General features: G+C 36.5%; 1 protein-coding gene across 2 annotated transcripts in view; it reads right to left on the bottom strand.

The window, feature by feature from the left end:
• The window catches only part of TMEM131 (transmembrane protein 131), a 181,348-nt gene that overhangs the window by 59,474 nt on the left and 103,785 nt on the right, over positions 1-18,089 (bottom strand). For both annotated transcript variants that reach the window (XM_087823705.1, XM_087823706.1), the window contains exons 8-13: positions 17,933-18,013; positions 15,901-16,051; positions 15,751-15,807; positions 14,467-14,528; positions 5,966-6,074; positions 1,048-1,156 (exon numbers count right to left, since the gene is read on the bottom strand). In XM_087823705.1, the coding sequence (XP_087679831.1) occupies positions 1,048-1,156; positions 5,966-6,074; positions 14,467-14,528; positions 15,751-15,807; positions 15,901-16,051; positions 17,933-18,013 (569 nt within the window). The remainder of the gene's footprint in view (positions 1-1,047; positions 1,157-5,965; positions 6,075-14,466; positions 14,529-15,750; positions 15,808-15,900; positions 16,052-17,932; positions 18,014-18,089) is intronic.

Genomic DNA, 18,089 nt, shown 5'->3' on the forward strand with positions numbered 1-18,089 from the left:
TTGTTGTGAGTAATATTTTATGTTTAGCACTAAGGGCTGTTATTAGAGAACTAGAGCTATAAATATTTTAGTGATTGACCACATGATTTAAAACAAAATTTAAAATGCAAAATATTGACATGTAATATAAAGAACTATTTTCTAGTGAATCATATGTAATCAAAAAATTAAAACCAAAAACATATTAACAGGAAGAGTTATAAGCTACTTAAAAAAAAATGTTTATCATTAAATTATAACCATCTTTGTCCCTACAAAGTTGAATATTAAGTTATCATTGGTTATAGCAGTGATTTTCAACAGGTGTGCTGCAAGAATTTTTAAAACATGCAATACCTAATTATTTAGTCAGGGGCACTGACCTCTTTTCCTTGAGATTGTCAAATAAAAAAATGACAACAGCCAGCACAACAATAGCCACCCAGTGTGAATGAATCAAAATTACACCTATTTTTTGGTCAGATTTGAAAAAATAAAAATAAAAAAAATAATAATATTTTTGTGTGCCACAGAATTTTACTAAGTAGTTTATGTGCCATGAGACGAAAAAGGTTGAAAATTGCTGGGTTACAGTATAATTGGAAAATGGATTATATGTACAATCGTCCATTTATAAAAAGTTATAATTCTAGAACAGTGCATATGGATTTATAAAGGAATATAAATGATTTTGTTTCAAGTGACAATATACTTTAGTAACATGCCACAACCACTTCCATGTTACAAAAGAATTTACAGAAAGGAAATGGTTCAAATGACTTCAATATTGTTTAAAACTCAGATTCCTTTTTCTATTGCATTAATGAGTCATTAAGACTTCATTTAAGCCCAAAACATAACATCCCATTTACCTTTTCCTTCTAAGTAAAATAGAAACAAAATACAGAAGACTTTTCTCTTTTATAGTTAAGTTGTTCTTTTCAATAATAATTCCATGGAGTTTATGAGAATGTAGCTACTATGTTTTTGCTAAAGTCACAAGTTAGTAGGAAAACAGAACTGATTGATTAGTAAAAAGTTACAAAGCTTATTTTAAGAGAAACTCACCCATCTAATACTTCTGCTTGATATGGTATTTCAAGTTTAGAATAACTCTTTTCTTTTGCTTTAACAGTGATTTTCCCAGAAAACTGAGATGGTTTTTTTGCCTTTGATGCTGAAAGGAAACATACACACAAGAAAATCTCTGTTACCTTCTGCTACTTCTAAAGATTTTTTACAGAGGCGTGTGACAGTGACTGTGTGGACTGAAAAAAATCTTAAAAGGAAAGCTGAGCTTTCAAGTTGATAAGCAGATTAGTTTTACAGTATTTTAAAATCAAATATCACACTTTTCATACAAAAAAAGTAATGTTTTAGTTTTCCTGTAATGGGACAAGTAAACATTGGCAAATGAACACAATTCAGGAGGAAAAACACTACATTTGAGCTACTTCTCTACAGCTATAGGCTGAAAATAAAAGTTAAATAAAACACACATTTCCTGTTGATTTTCACAGCAACCCAAATGGTATTTTGTGTTGGGATTTGAAATGGCAGGGGTGGGGTGGGAGGTAGAAGGTGGAGGGATTGTCCTATGACAATAAAAACCACTTTTAAGAAATATAGCACTTACATAGCAATACTTATATCAGACAAAATAGATTTTAAAACAAAGGCTATAAGAAGAGACAAATAAGGACAGTACATAATGATAAAGGGATCAATCCAAAAAGAGGATATTACCCTTGTAAACATTTATGCACCCAACATAGGAGCACCTAAATATGTAAAGCAAATATTGATGGGTGTAAAGGGAGAGACTGACAGCAATAGTCAAGAGTAGGGGATTTTGACACCCCATTGACATCAATGGATAGATCTTCCAGACAGAAAATCAGTAAGAAACAGTGGCCTTAGATGAAACACTAGATCAGATGGATTTAGTTGGTGTCTTCAGAGCATTTCACCCTAATGCAGCAGAATATACATTCTTTTCAAGTACACATGGAACATTTTCTAGGATAGGCCACATGTTAGGACACAAAATAAGTCTTAAATTCAAGAAGACTGAAATCACATCAAGTATCTTCTCCAACCACAATGGTATAAAACTAGAAACCAATCACAAGAAAAAAAACCTGAAAATAAACACATGGAGGCTAAACAACATGTTACTAAACAATGAATGGGTTAACAATGAGATCAAGGAAGAAATCAAGGTACCTTGAGAAAAATGAAAATAAAAACACAAGAACACAAAATCTGTGGAACTCAGTAAAAAGCGTCCCAAGAGGGAAATTCATAGCATTACAGGCCTACCTTAAGAAACAAAAGTCTCAAACAATCTACCCTTACACCTAAAGGAATTAGAAAAAGAATGAAAAAAGCCCCAAGTGAGTAGAAGGAAATAAGATCAAAGCAAAAATATATGAAAGAATCAAAAAATACGAAAGATCAATAAAACCAAGAACTTGTTCCCTGAAAACATAAACAAGACTGATAAACCTTTAACCAGATTCATCAAGAAACAAAGAGGATCCAAATAAAATAAAATCAGAAATGAAAGAGAACTGACATCGTAAAAATACAAAGGTTTGTAAGAAAATATTAAAAACAACTTGTTGTTTTTCCAATTTGTTGGCATATAAAAATATTATATGCCAACAAATTGGAAAACTAGGAAGAAATGGATAAATTCCTAGAAACTTACAATCTTCCAAAACTGAAGCAAGAAGAAATAAAATATCTAAAAAGACTGATTACAACTAATGAAATAGAAGCAGTAATAAAAAAAACTCCCAACAAACAAAAGCCCTGGACTGGATGGCTTCACAGGTAAATTTTACCAAACATTCAAAGAACTAACACCTATCCTTCTCAAACTAGTCCAAAAAACTCAAGAGGAGGAAATACTCCCAAGCTCATTTTATGAGGCCAGCATTATCCTAACTCCAAAACCAGATAAAGACACCACAAATAAAAAAAATTATAGGCCAATATCCCTGGTGAACACAGATGCTAAAATCCTCAACAAAATATTAGCAATCTAAATTTAGTGATATATTAAATAGATCATACACCATGATCAAGTGGGATTTATTCTTGGGATACAAGGCTGGGACAACATCTGCAAATCAATTAACATAATACACAATATAAACAAAATGAAGAATAAAAACAATATGATCACATCAACAGATGTAGACAAAGCATTTGACAAAAGCCAGCACCCATTTATGATAAAAACTCTCAGCAAAGTGGGAACAGAGGGATAATACCTCAACTTAATATAGAACATACATGACAAACTCACAGCCAATATCATATTCAACGGGCAAAAACTAAAAGTGTTTCCCTTAAGATCGGGAACAAGACGGGGTATCCACTTTCACACTCCTATTCAACACAGTACTGAAGTCCTAGCCACAGTGATCAGACAAGAAGAAGAAATAAAAGGCATCCAAATTGGAAAGGAGGAAGGAAACCTGTCATTATTTGCACCGATAAATGAATTCAGTAAAGTAGCAGGATACAAAATAAATATCCAGAAATCAGTTGCATTTTATTTATTTATTTAGTTAACTTAATCCTCACCAGGGAACATTTTTTCCATTGATTTTTATAGAGAGAGTGAAACGGAGGGGGAGAGACAGAGAGAGAGAGATCAATGTGAGAGAGACACATTGACTGGCTGCCTCCTGCATGTGCCCTGGCGAGCCTGCAATCAAGGTAGGTGCCCTTAACTGGAACTGAACCCTCGATCCTTCAGTCAGCGGGCCGATGTTCTAACCACTGAGCAAAACCAGCTAGGGCTCAGTTGTATTTTTATACACCAATAATAAACTATCCGAAAGGGACACTAAGAAAACAATCCCATTTACAATTACATCAAAAAACTAAAATACCTAGGAATAAACTTAACCAAGGAAGCAAAACACCTGTACTCAGAAAATTAAAGGACAGCAAAGACACTAAAGAAGATACAAGTAAGTACAAGCATATACCCGTGCTCATGGGCAGGAAAAATTAACATAATAAAATTTCCATATTATTCAAAGCAATCTATAGATTCCACACAATTCTTATCGAAATACCAATGGTGTATTTCAAAGAAGTAGAACAAATAATCCAAAAGTTTATATGAAACCACAAAAGTCCCCAAATAACCACAGCAACCTTGAGAAAGGAGAGAGCAAGGCTGGAGGTATCATACTACCTAATATCAAACTATATTAAAAGGCTACAGTAATTAAAACAGGATAATACTGGCATAAAAACAGACATTTAGATCTATGGAACAGAACAGAGGCCCAAATTAAACCCACACCTATATGGTCAATTAATACTTGACAAAGGAGGCAAGAACATACAATGGGGTAAAGGTAAATGGTGATGGGAAAATTGCACAGATAAATGCAAAAAAAAAAAAAAAAAGAACTAGATTTATTTCTTACACCATATACAAGAATAAATTCAAAATGGATTAAAGACGTAAATGTTAAGACTTGAAACCATAAAACTCCTAGAAGAAAACACAGGCAGTAAAACCTCTGTCATTTCTCTTAGCAATATTTTTTATGATCTATCTCCTTGGACAAGGGTAACAAAAGAAAAAATAAACAAATGGACTACATCAAACTAAAAAGTTTTTGCCCAGCAAAGGAAACCATCAACAAAACCAAAAGACAACCTACTGAATGGAAAAAGATATTCACCAATGATACATCTGATAAGGGGCTAATATCCAAAATTTATAAAGAACTTGTAAAACTCACACCAAAAAAAAAAAAAAAAACCATGTCAGGGACAGCAATGTCCGGATGTATACCCCATTCCTAGGACTTATCAGGAGGGTGGGTCCTAAATGCTCTCAGGGATCAGGAATTATTATTGGCCACTCTCTTTCTGGGCGAGAAAAGAGAATGTACCTGCCGATACTGATACTGGTGGTCATGACTGTGGTATCTTAGCAACAGACAATTTATCAGAGGCTTGGAAATAACTAGCGTCAAACCCTTTACAATCCTACTTGACAGCTGGATTATGGCCATATGCCCCATGTTTCATCTTGAGTTCCTCAGTTTTCTCTGAGCCCCTGGGGTGAGGACTGAGGGCGGCGCCCAGCTTGGGCAGTTGGTCCAGGCCCTCCTGAGAACCCTCCTCTTGCAGGCAGCAAGCCCGGTGCTCTCACTGTGCAGAGCGTTCCAGTGTTCTGCCGCGTGTAGAAGGTCACTAGTGAGCAAACGCTCTCATCTGATGAGCTTCGTTGTGAAGTGTGGACTGTGAGCAGAGAGATGCCTTTATCATAAAGCCAAAGTTTAAGCTTCCGGGCTCCTTGCTTGCATGGGCACTGATGACACAAGCCCCATTTGGAGTTTCAGTTCTTATTAAATTTAATTACATATAGTTAAGCAGCTATTATGTCACTATTTGAAAAATATTCTAGTAAAGTAGGCAAAAATGAATAAGAACATGCTACTCAAATATCCTAGTCTGGGCTGAGTTAACATTTCAAGTGTCAAAATACACAGTATAATAATTCCATCACAAAGTCTATTATTTTAGCTTAGGCAGGACTGTCTGCCTTGCTTATAAAAGCCAATATATGAAAATGTTAGAGAATATTTCTGCTCTCAAATTCAAACACATTTCTGAAATTCAAATACATTATCACCCAATTATAAAAATTAATGACTTCATAATTAAGACAAAGCATAATTGGAATATATGTGGAAGAGCCCAAACTACAAAAATTTAATTCCAATTCTACTGTATTTGCTAATACTAATTAAGACTTATGAAGTTATAATATTTTCTTTCATAAAACAGCCAAATAAGAGTTCTTGATGTTTTACAAGAAAAATAAACCTAAGCAGTAATATAAAATCTGACTATAAAAATGGTCTGGATTTCTATATTAAGACGTTGATATAGAGACCTTTTGTTTACCAAAGTAAGACCACTGTATTAGAAAAATACTTACCATCAAAACTAATACTTGCAACTTTGGTATATTTGCTTTCTGAAGCTTTTAAGGTAATTGGTTTAAAGTGTACAGTAACAGCGTCGTTTTGGGGTGTGGGTCGGACACTCTGAAAGGAGAAAAACACAGATAGCATTGCTTTAGTCTAATGGTTCAGTTACAGTACATGGCGAAGTATACTGGAAAGTGAGGCAGAATAAAAATTTTAAAACTTTAACTTTATATGGTTCCTTTAAGTGGAATAAGCCAAACTAATAAAATGTCAAATTAATTTCATTAGAATATCTTTATGAACTAAAATGATCAGAAGAAAAATGTATGATAGATAAGTGTAAAAATCTAAAAAACAAACTAGTATGCTGGGTCTAAGTACATAAAACAGAAAAAATAAGGTATTCATTTTTCAAATGAATGCCTGAGTCATGTATGAGGGGGAGACACATAGATTTATGACAGAGTCCCTCTTAAAGAATCCATAATACTAAAATGTAACATTTGGCTATATGAAGATGAACAATGAACACAAATTTGGGAGCTGCTGCCCCTTTGCCAAGACAGTGTTACAGGCCCATTTCTAATGGTATTTTCTGTTCTCTAGGGCACACTGTGCAAGCGAGGCGCTGCTTTCTTCATTCTGAGCTGTGGGACTAAGCAGTGATGAGACTGCAGGGATGTGTAATTTGGAAGAGGTCAGAACTCTTTAAACTTAATAAATAAGACCTTTCTATTAGGAAAAAACCCACACACCAACTAAACCTGAAGTAACCTAAAACAAAAATACTCCACAGTAAAAGCCTGCACTTTTTGAGCAAACACATTTTTTAAGTGCAGTGACTTTTTAAATTTAATTTTTGTTTAAAATATTACAAATGTCCCCTTTCCTCCCCAATGACCCATTCTACCCCATCCCATCCTCCTCCCCAGTCCCTCTCCCCACCATCGTCTGTGTCCTTGGGTTGTGCATATAAATTCTTTGGTTAGCCCTGCCAGGCATGGCTCAGCGGTTGAGCATTGACCTAGGATCCAGGCGATCGGGGTTCGATTCCTGGTCAGGGCACATGTCCCGGTTGTGGGCTCAATCAATGACTTTCTCATCATTGATGTTTCTCTCTCTCTCCCCCTCTCCTTTCCTCTGAAATCAATAAAGATATATTTTTTTAAAAAAATGAAGACTTACTATGTCCTGGTCATTATTTAAATTCTTTGGTTAATCTCTCCCCTTCCACCCACCTGCCCTCCTCCATCCCTCTGACATTCGTCAGTCCAATCTATGCTTCCATGTCACTGAATCTATTCTGTTCATCAGTTTATTAAGTTCTTTAGATTCCATATATAAGCGAGATCATGTGATATTTGTCTTTCGCTGCCTGGCTTATTTCACTTAGCATAATTTTCTCCAGGTCCAATCATACTGTCCCAAAGGGTACAAGATCCTTCTTTACAGGTGCAATGACTTTTTAACTGATGATCCTCACTGACACAAAACACTTTTCATTGGGAGGAACTCTAAAGATCCCAACCTCCTTCCCTGTTTACAGGCGAAGAGAAGAACCGCGTAAAACTGAGTGGTTTCAATAGCGAGGCATCAAGAGGCAGAATTGGAAAGCAGGGTCCCGACTTGATCCAGGGCCCTTCTTCATCTGACACCCTCTGCCCAATCATGTATTTACATAAGGACTACACACATTGCTTTCTACTACCTGCAGGCAGAGCATCTTCATCCCATTGCTGGTCAGTACTCAGCCATCACCAGGTCTCTACTGGGCCTGGAACCATGGCCCTATGGGTGGCTCTGCTAGTTTCTGTGCCTGAAATCTTCACACCTTAGCATTTGGCCTTAGGCTCTCTCACAATTTCACTCTGTTTCCTCCCTTTTCTCTTTGACAACTCCTAATTTGCTATGCAGTCTCTCAGTGAGGCTGGGAGATGATCTGCTCATATCAATATACTTATTATCAATAAGCTTGCTGTAATTAGCAACCACTTAAAGTACGAATCTCTTCATTCCTTGAAGGGTGTGTGTTCAAAGCAGTTTGAACTGTAAGATAAACTATAACTGGATAACATTCCATTTGGTTCTATTACAACGCCCTACTATTTTAGTATTTCTTCCGAAGGAAAGGGAAGCAGTACAGAAGCACATGTGACAATCCCAAAGAGACCAGTTTACAAGTGGGAGCTTGAGGTAAGCTGCCCATCCACTCTGGGGCTGACTTTTTCCTCCTGTAAAATCCTAGGGGATTGGGTTAGATATTTTCTAAGAGTCCATCTAGCTACAAAATTTTTTGATTCTATTAATTTTGCTATTCTATTAATTCTGACTCTATTAATTTGTTTTCAAATTAGCCACTTTTATCCTGAGGTCAAGACTGTCAGAGACAAGCTTATAAAGTTTTGTGGAGGACTTTCACAGACATGGCTCCAAATTCTCTGACCTGCTAGCAGGGGACCCTGATCGTTTCAAGCATGTTTAGAGACCATACATGGCACTAAACAGCTACAACATTTTTGAGTGTTATCAGCCTGCAGAGCACCATGTGGGAAATAGCTACATGATGACATTATTAAAATATAGTCACTGTGAATAGCAAGAGCTTAGGGTAGTTCAAAAAAATGTTTTTCTATATGAAACACCACTTTAAAGATTTCCCTTACCAGAGAAAATTTTATACTCGATATTATTACCTTAAAGTATGTTGCACTAATAGTAAACAAATAATTGACGTTTTATATAAATGATCTCAACTGCTCACTTATTACCATTCAAAAAACCTCTGAATCAGTTAAAACCCATTTTCCAAGGAAACAAACAAAAACACTAAAAACACTGAAATAGCTGGATTATTCTGGTGGCTTTAAATAAAAAATAATATGTAATTATTAATTTGTAATAAGCCTATTTATACTAACATCAGTTTTAGTATCAGTCACTAGCTGCTGCTTAAAGACAATCAAGAAGTGGAAAAATGTGGCAAGATTCCCAGGAAAGGCAGCCTCCCACATGTTCTAAATAGAGTTCCAGTATTTCCCCAGACACTCATACTCAATTCTCAAGTGAGACTCAAGGGCCCAGGACTTTCTGAAATTTACAACAATATCTGAGCAAGCAAGAAAATGACCTTCTAGTATCTAACAATTGTATACAATAGTTGCACAAATTTGCTAAGGCCCATATCAAGTTGATATTGGTAAAATGAATAAGTACATCTGTGACTCTTACTCATCAATTAAATTGGCAAGGAACCTTCAGGCAACTGTTCCTCTTAGAACATCTCAAGCAAACTTACTCCATATTTTATAACATTAACATTTCATAAATGTTTTCTAAATATGCTCAAAGTTGCATTGTAGACAATCAATATCAGGAAGGCGTGACCCTGTGCATCTTGCCCATTAACAAGTGGAGAACTTGTATTTGGAGTTGCTTGCTTTAATAGTCCTTTATCTACAAAGATGAAGAGACTGAATTCCCTGACGGGGAATTAAAAAAAACCCCTCCAATCTGGCCAGGCGTGGCTTAGTGGTTGAGCATTGACGTAGGATCCAGGAGATCGTGGTTTGATTCCCGGCCAGGGCACATTCCCTGGTTGCGGGCTCGATCCCCAGCAGGGGCGTGCAGGAGGCAGCCGATCAATGACTCTCTCATCACTGATGTTTCTCTTTCTCCCCCTCCCCCTCTCCCTCCCTTCCTCTCTCTGAAATCAATAAAGATATATTAAAAAAAAAATTAAAACACACACACACAAAAAGTCCTCCAGCTTCTAACACTGCCTAGCCCATCCTGAAAACAATATATTTGTGAAATGGAAGAAGGCAGAGACTCTTCTAAAATGCATCAATCTCAGAGTCTGGCTTATTACGCAGAAAAGTACAGGAAAAGCCTCAGGAAGCTCTCAAAAAACTCATGGGATCATCCCCTGGCTGGTAAGGGGAGAAGTCTAAGTTACCACCATCTCAAGTGGACCACTGCAGAAGAGTTCTAATTTTTTGTGGTTCATTCTCTACAGGGTAGGTACAGTGACCTTTTACAACACATAAATGCTTCAAATTCTGTAATTTCTCATTGCACTTATAATAAAATCTAAACATGTCACAGAGCCTTAGCAGTCCTGTGTGACTCTCCTGCCCTCATCTTTTACATTTAACCTCTCTGTGTCTCCCATGACATCCAAAGCTGTTCCTGCCTCATGCCCTTGCACTTGTCACTACTTGTGCTGGGAACACTTGTCTACCAATTTTTCTTATGGGTGCCTACTTTTTGGTCCTCAGTGACAACGGCAAACATCAGCTCCTCAGCGACAACCCTATCTAAATCACCCCCCTTGCTCTCATACATGTAATTGTTTATTTCTTTGTTAGAACTGGGCTTGACTTACAATGATGCTGTATAACTTTGGCTGTCTGATTCGCTGCTGTATTCTCAGTACTCAGCACAGGAGGTGGCATGATTGATGTTCATAAAATATTTATTGAATGAAGGGATAAATGAATGAGGAAATAAAACAAAACTACCAAAAACAGTGGCTGGGTATAGGCTTTGGATATTAGAAAAAATACATACATAGATATAGATGAGATACACAGATGTACACATAGAGCGAAAGGTCTTTAATAGCAACACCAATTTGAAATTAAAATGATATATTTATATAGATTTACATGTCATTATATACTTAATATACTTTCATGTAACTTTTGAGTTTTTATAGTTTAATAAGCCACTTTAAAAATGCTCTGACTCTGCCCTGGCCAGGTGGCTCAGTTGGCTGGAGTGTCGTCCTGAACACCAGAAGATTTCGGGTTCAATTCCCGGTCAGGGCACTTACCTATGTTGGGGGTTGAATCCCCTGGGGTGTACACAGGAGGCAACCGATCAATGTTTCTCTCTCACACTGATATTTCTTTGTCTCTCCTGATCCCTCTCTCTAAAAATCAATGAAAAACATATCCTCAGGTCAGGATTAAAAAGGCCCTGATTCATTTTCACTATTTGGAAAACCCGTGCGCCTTACAGAGCTGTTGTACTGAATAAGGCAATCTGTAAAGAACCTCGCGTGGTGCCTGACCCATAGGGAAAGCAAATAAAAGAGAAAAGGGGGTACATAGGCCTATTTAATTCCATCATAAATGGGCTGAACACTACTTTTTTTCATTTACATTCTTAGGCTTAATTGCTAATTTGATTTTTCTGGGAAATATTTACTGAAAAAGACATTTGTGGTGGTCCATTCACTGTATGTAAAAAGTTGGACCAGACTGTTGGGGCTATGTAAAGGCACTTTCCCATCAAATCACTAAACCTTCATATTTGGAGAAGTGATTGCAGGCCTAATGTCTGTCCAGCAAGCACGAAAGTTAAAGTTCCCACTCCAACCCTGCTCTGTGCAATGGCCTCCCAGACACTGAAGAAACCAGTAACAGACAAAGAGCATGCAGAACACGCTAACAATAAAAATGATCCCACATCTCAAATAGAGGCAACGGCAGGGTGGTCCACCGGTAGACACACTGCCATCCACAGCTGAGGAGGAATCTCGGATGCTACCAGAAAGTTGTGCTTCACAGTGCTCCTCTTTGGAGGTCAGTAACCTGAGCACATGAGAAGGGAAGGATTGGGAAGGGAGTGTGGCTACATTACCATGTGTGGGGTAAATGTGCTCCATGTAAACAACAGGCTAAAGAAGAAATCCAGCATCAGCAAGTTCAGAGAAAGTTAAGTTATGGCCAAAGCAGCTGGGACAAATCTAGCAGAAGGAATTACATTCCATCACATGGGGAATTATGGTATATACTAAGCTATAAAATTTTGAACAAAAGTTCTGTGTAAGAGAAAGATTCAAAAATGTTAACATACAGCAGTGATTCCTAGGCAGGCCTTCGCATTTCACTGATGACTGGCAAAATGTAGAATGCGTATGTGTTTATGCTTGTGGAGGGAAGTCTAACAGAGATTTCCTAACTTTTATTTTGCAAATGTGAGGTTGTTGGTGGTGGGGGAAGGAGAATCTCCTACTATTCTATTACTCTTATTCATAAAATAAACGACATTTTAATATCAAAGAAAAATAATAGAAAAATTAAGAGAACTGCCCGGCCGGGTGTGGCTCAGCGGTTGAGCGTCGACCTGGGATCCAGGCGATCGGGGTTCGATTTCTGCTCAGGGCACATGCCTGGGTTGCGGCCTGCAGCTGATCAATGACTCTCTCATCATTGATGTTTCTATCTCTGTCTCTCCCCCTCCTTGCCTCTCTCTGAAATCAATAAAGATATATTTTTAAAAAAAGAAAGAAAGAAAAAAAAAAAAGAATAATTAACAAAACTAAATTTTGGTTCTTTGAAAGGATCAATAAAATTAACAAACCTTTAGCTAGATTGACCAATTTTTTTTTTAAATAAAGAGAAGACTCAAATGACTAAAGTCAAGAATGAAAGACAGGACATTATTACCTACTTAACAGGGAAAGAAAAAATATTAAAAGAAAACACTCTAAACAATGGTATGCCAACAAATTAGATAACTCAGATAAAATGAAAAATTCCTAGAAAGACATAAGCACTAGAACTGATTCAAGAAGAAAAAGAATATATGAATACACCTACAGCAAATAAAGAGATTGAATTAGTAATTTTAAAACTTCCCAAAAAGAAAAGCCTGGGTCTAGATGGCTTCCCTGGTGAATTCTACCAAACATTTAAAGAAGAATTAACACCAAACCTTCATAAACTCTTGCCAAAAATAGAAGAGGAAACACTTCCCAACTCACTCTATAAAAAAACCCCTATCTACTCCCTTTATTCATAAAGTAACATCTATTTTATTGTCAAACAAAGAAACAAGCACATTATTGCAGAATAGTCCTCCAGAAAGGGTATTTTTAACTTTTTAAACATACACACACATATTTTTATAAATATTTATATTGTTCTTATTTTGCTCATTTTTCTAAAGACTTGTGGAAATTTCAACATAAAGAACCAAAACCAGTCATTATCTCCTCAATATATTAGTAACAATCAGCATTATGTATTTTTTAGAAAGATATTAATTACTGCTGTAACTAGGAATTACAAAGAAACTGTACAACAGAAATGCTGCTGTATTTCCTTATGTCTGTAAAAGGTCATTACTGATAGTTTCCTTCTATAGAGATTTTGATGATAATCAAAAGATTGAATTAAAAAATCACTAAATAAAAAAATGAATATATTTTTGAAAGCAAGTATATAGAAATATATACACTAAGGTTACTATTTATGAAGATAACAATAACAAGAGACATAGTGCCGCTGCTTACTGCTATGGAGTTTTTGTTTCAATGGCATTAGGGTGGTCAGGACATCTGTGGGAAGGTCCTGAGCCCTTGAAGACCCCTGAGGAGCACGGCAGTACACACAGCCCATGGCATCACAGGCCTCTCTCAGCTGCCTAACACTGGATGGGCAGGAACCCCAAGTGGAGTAGTTTCAGCCCCTGTGCACGTAAGAGCAGCTCTCTACCAGACCCCACTTCCCTAACCCCGCTCAATTCTTCCACCTAACAGGGAGATACAAGATCAGAGAGTAGGACACCGCCTATACTATGATCCTACTAGTGAGTCACTGTGCATTAAAATGTGGTTACCTGGGGTGACAACCTCTCGCTGCCTCATTTGGGGTTTGTATGCTCTCCTTTCTCTGGTTTCTAGTCCACCATCTGGTGGTCAACTCTGGGCTTGGCCGTGGATGGGCAGAAGTCCCTCAGTCTCAAGCCCACGTGTTCCACCTCATTTCATCAGTTCTCTGAATTCAGGTCTCTGACGCCAGCACAGGTCATAATAAAAACCTGCTGCCCTCCTTTCCTGTTATTCCCTATGAAGGAATCTTCGGGCCTCACTAGGAGGCGCGGTTGTGTGGCTAACGCAAAATAGGAATATTCCTATCTATCTTTTTTTGCCTAAAACCAACTAATGGCACCCCAATTCCACTATGAGGCAGAAGTCATCTGTTCTGTATATATGTGTGAGGGAAGTGAGGACCCTAGTTTATAGTATACTATCCAGGGTAACTACAACAGCTGCCAGTTAGAAGGAATACCTATGACCAATACCAATGTTAACAGCATTCTACTCTTACCTACCATAATTCTTCATGATTTCTCTTGCCAACACATCTGAAATTTTTTCCTCTTTTTACTTACCCACATTAAGTCTAACAACCAAACCTGATGGAATCCTGTTTTTCTTTGCACATGCCACAGGCCTTGTATATGATTCTGTCTAAATAGGAACCTCATGAACTCGGTTCAAACTTAACTTGGAGAAGATCACCTACTTTCCTTTCTCATTCTCAAAATTTGGTGGTTAAGACAGAACAGGTTTTTCACATCACACTTAGAGCAAAGGTGTCACCAGGTCACCACAAAACAAAATTCCTTTAGAGTAAGAGTTTAATTATTTTTAATTTTGTCATAAGTTTAAAAACAAAGAATATATAAATTAGGAAAAAGTTAAGTAAAAACTTACTGTTATTGGTACATCTTTTGTTCCTGAATTTAATAAATGAAGATTTAAAACTTTTGGTAGATCTGTTAAAATCGAGGAAAAGAAATATTTCTTATAAAGGTGTGTTTTATAGCAAGTTAGAATCTTTATCTTATTAAATATAAGATTCAATCTATTCTAGAATGTGAAACAAAATGGCCATCACATTAATAAAAGGAAACTCTGGGTAGGAATCACCTTACTCATATGGACAATGTATTATAAGAACTGCCCCCACCTAACCCACCAGACCAAACAAAACAAATTTTTAGTGAAACTGACATTAAAACTTATAGTTTTCTAGCAAAGCAGAATGAAGCAAATTAAAAATGTGTAATGTGAAATTATCATATTAGAACTGAATCTAATATTTAAAAATGGGTCTTTAATCTCAAACAAGCAAATTTTAATTACATATGGCCCACAGGCATCCCAAATTATAAGTACAGTTGACCCTTGAGCAAGGCAAGGATTAGGGATACTGATCCCCATGTAGTTGAAAATCCACATAAAACTTTTGACTCTCCCAAAACTTAACTACACTCTCTCGGTATCTGAGGGGGATTGGTTCTAAGACATCCAGCAGATACCAAAATCTTTGGAAGCTCAAGTTCCTTATATAAAAAGGCTCAGGAAAATGCAGTCGGCCCTCCGAATCCAGATTCCCACTCACAGACTGATAATACCATTTTTGATGCTTGGTTGGTTGAATCTCGAAAGCAAAATCTGGGATACAGAGGGACAACTGTATATTTATTGAAAAAATCTGCATATAAATAGACCACTGACGGTTAAACCCATGTTATTCAATGGTCAACTACACTCTTACTTTTTCCTTAATAAATTCTTAACTTGATTGTTTTTAATTTAAGAATTTGAATTCTTTCTCTGATCATCTGGGACAAATTTTTAACATCATGCCAATATAATGTAATTGAATAATCAATATCTAAACAAAAATCAAGAAGTAGGTGAGGAACTGGACTACAACACTGGGAAACTACTTTGTGCCTCAAATTCCAATTAGAAGACCTTCCTGAAGTTATTCCAGGGCCTTGCTTTGCCATCTGATAAGCAATGGTGTCCCTCAGATCAATGGGGTATAAACTGCAAGGGTTCTCAGGTCCCCCAAATAAATTTTTACAAGATCATATAACCCACTAAAAGAAACTTTCAATGCTGAATTAAAGAAGTTAGAGTGGAACCATTTAGTACTGAACAGGTTTCTTTTTTAAAGACCCATAAAGACATTGTCTCTTTTCTTACCTTGTGTTCGCAGTGTACCAAAATCTAACATTTCTGTTGAGGAATAAATTCCAGGAGCTTGGAAAGAAGAAAAATAAACAATTATATTTCACTTTGACAGAGTCAGATGCAGTGAAAACAAACTTGCAGTGCCTTCTGTTTTCCACTAACCTGTGGTAACTTCAACCTCAACAGGAAGAATAATGAACTCTGTGCTGTCCGAAGCATTAGTCTTTATTCTTATGAAGGCTGTGTGGTTATCTGCTTCTCTGGAGGAAAAACTGGCTCTCATCACTCCCTTGGTTTCATAAGGAGGAATTTCCTGACAAGTTAAAGACCATAATGTAGCACACTTTTTGTAATGCTGCGAAGCCACCGGTTTATTGAATAAGATGACATCGACCAAAAGATGCATAATTATTCTATATACCTTCTAAGAAAAAATACACTGACAATTAAATATATTCCACTGACTATAAAACACATTGCAATTCCGGAGGATGTTAAAATGTGAAAAATGTGCATTGTGACTTGAAAAATCCCCATTAAAAGGTAGAATTCATCTACAAAATCAGCTGTTCTTCAGTGTATTGGTGGTACTTAGGTATATAATTCAGCCCTGAAATTCTCTAGCCAACAGAGAAACAGGCTTTTTTTGGAAGTATAATTCTTTTCCTGGCTTTAAAATAACCTCGCTTCCATGGGAAGACCAGAATTTCTCTGCACACACCTTCTGGCCTGTTTTAGGAAATCCTTGTGTTTTAGATTTTACTGTTCTTCATCACTTTTACTCTCAACTTTTTAATTTTAAAGTAGGAAGGAGGTGACTGGAACCCTCCTGGGGTCCCTACAGAGAGACCACGCACTCACCCAATTAATCCATCTCTGGGAGCTGGCTTGGTCTCCGTGTTTTCTCATGTACTGAAATGGGCTGGGGGTGAGGTCAAGGCCAATTGATTTTTTTCTTTTAGCTTTGTAGGAGTAAGAGTCACTATGTTTTTTCTTGTACTCACTGGGAGTATTAAAATATTATGTCATCTCTGTTACCATTCATTATAGTTCTTAACTACTTAGAAACCTGAATTCTCTCATGTTTGTTTATTAGATACCAATTTTATTTCATAGTAAATTCTTAGTTCTTCTATCTAAATATACAAATTTAACAGCTTATAGTTAATTTTCTGAAGCATTATTTTATACACTATTTCTCCCAAAAGGCTTTTCAAATAATAACATAGTTACAAGGTAAAACATTTTTGTGAAAGGACAGAAATGGACCATCTATTACGTATTTCCACCTGACAGGTGTTTCTGTATCTTAGCAGTTAGCCAATCACTGACAAATTTGTTTCTAAATGTTTAAGTCCTAGAAAGGCCCTGCACATCCCTTTCCCTGGTTGAGACTGGTCAGAAGACAATCAATAGGTGTGTGTGTAACAGCAATTCATAAAGAAACACTGATCTTCAGAGCTTATTCGTAGTGGTACAGTAAGTGTGTCTTCAACAATGTGAGTGCCCTTGGTACAAAAGCTGCATTTATCTACGTCTTTTCCCTCTTTGATAAAAGCATGATAGATGACATTAAAAAAATAAAACCCCAAACTCTCCTATGGCAGGAACCTTTGCAAGTAAGGTAGTTACTATGTATTCATTAACTTGGTTAATATTTAGTAGTATTCTCTAAGGAAAAGTGGTTGTCTATGCACTGTCACAAACTACTGTTAAATATTCAACAATACTAAAGGTGGACATATACCACCTAAGAATTTAAAAATTTCCAAGTCATCACAAGGGCTTGACTATGTTCCCTTTGCAAATGCCATCTCTTCTATAGAGAGTAAGTCTGAACGCTCAATTCTCTACCTTCAAAAATCGAATGGATCCTTCCCACTCTAAGATTTTTTAAATCTTAAAGCAAATTATGAATGATTACATTCAGAGATTTTACCAATATAATTCTGATAAAGTGGATTAAAGATCCAACCAATTTTGTTTATTGTTCTTTCCAAAAATTACTACTTTTCTCTCACTCTCTCATCCAATTTTCAAATATATTTGATATAAATTTAATATTAAGACAACAATTAAGAAAAAGTCACCCATATTTTTTCAGGTGATAAGGAGTTAAGTCTTTTCTGGTGTATTTAAGAAAATAATTGGTTTCATGTGACCATATGTGAGAGGAAAATATGCTGGCACTCACCCACAATTTCCTGGTACCTCCTTGTTGACCTGTTGGAAGTTCTAAGTGAAGATCTCCTCCACTAGAGTACATTTCTACAACCTGCAACAGAAGAGCCATGACAGTTAAGTTCAAAGTCATATCCTCAATGTATGTGATTTCCTGTTATATAGAAATA

The sequence above is a fragment of the Miniopterus natalensis genome, chromosome 13 (genome assembly GCF_054644295.1).
Source record: "Miniopterus natalensis isolate mMinNat1 chromosome 13, mMinNat1.hap1, whole genome shotgun sequence".
Classification (NCBI taxonomy): Eukaryota; Metazoa; Chordata; class Mammalia; order Chiroptera; family Miniopteridae; genus Miniopterus; species Miniopterus natalensis.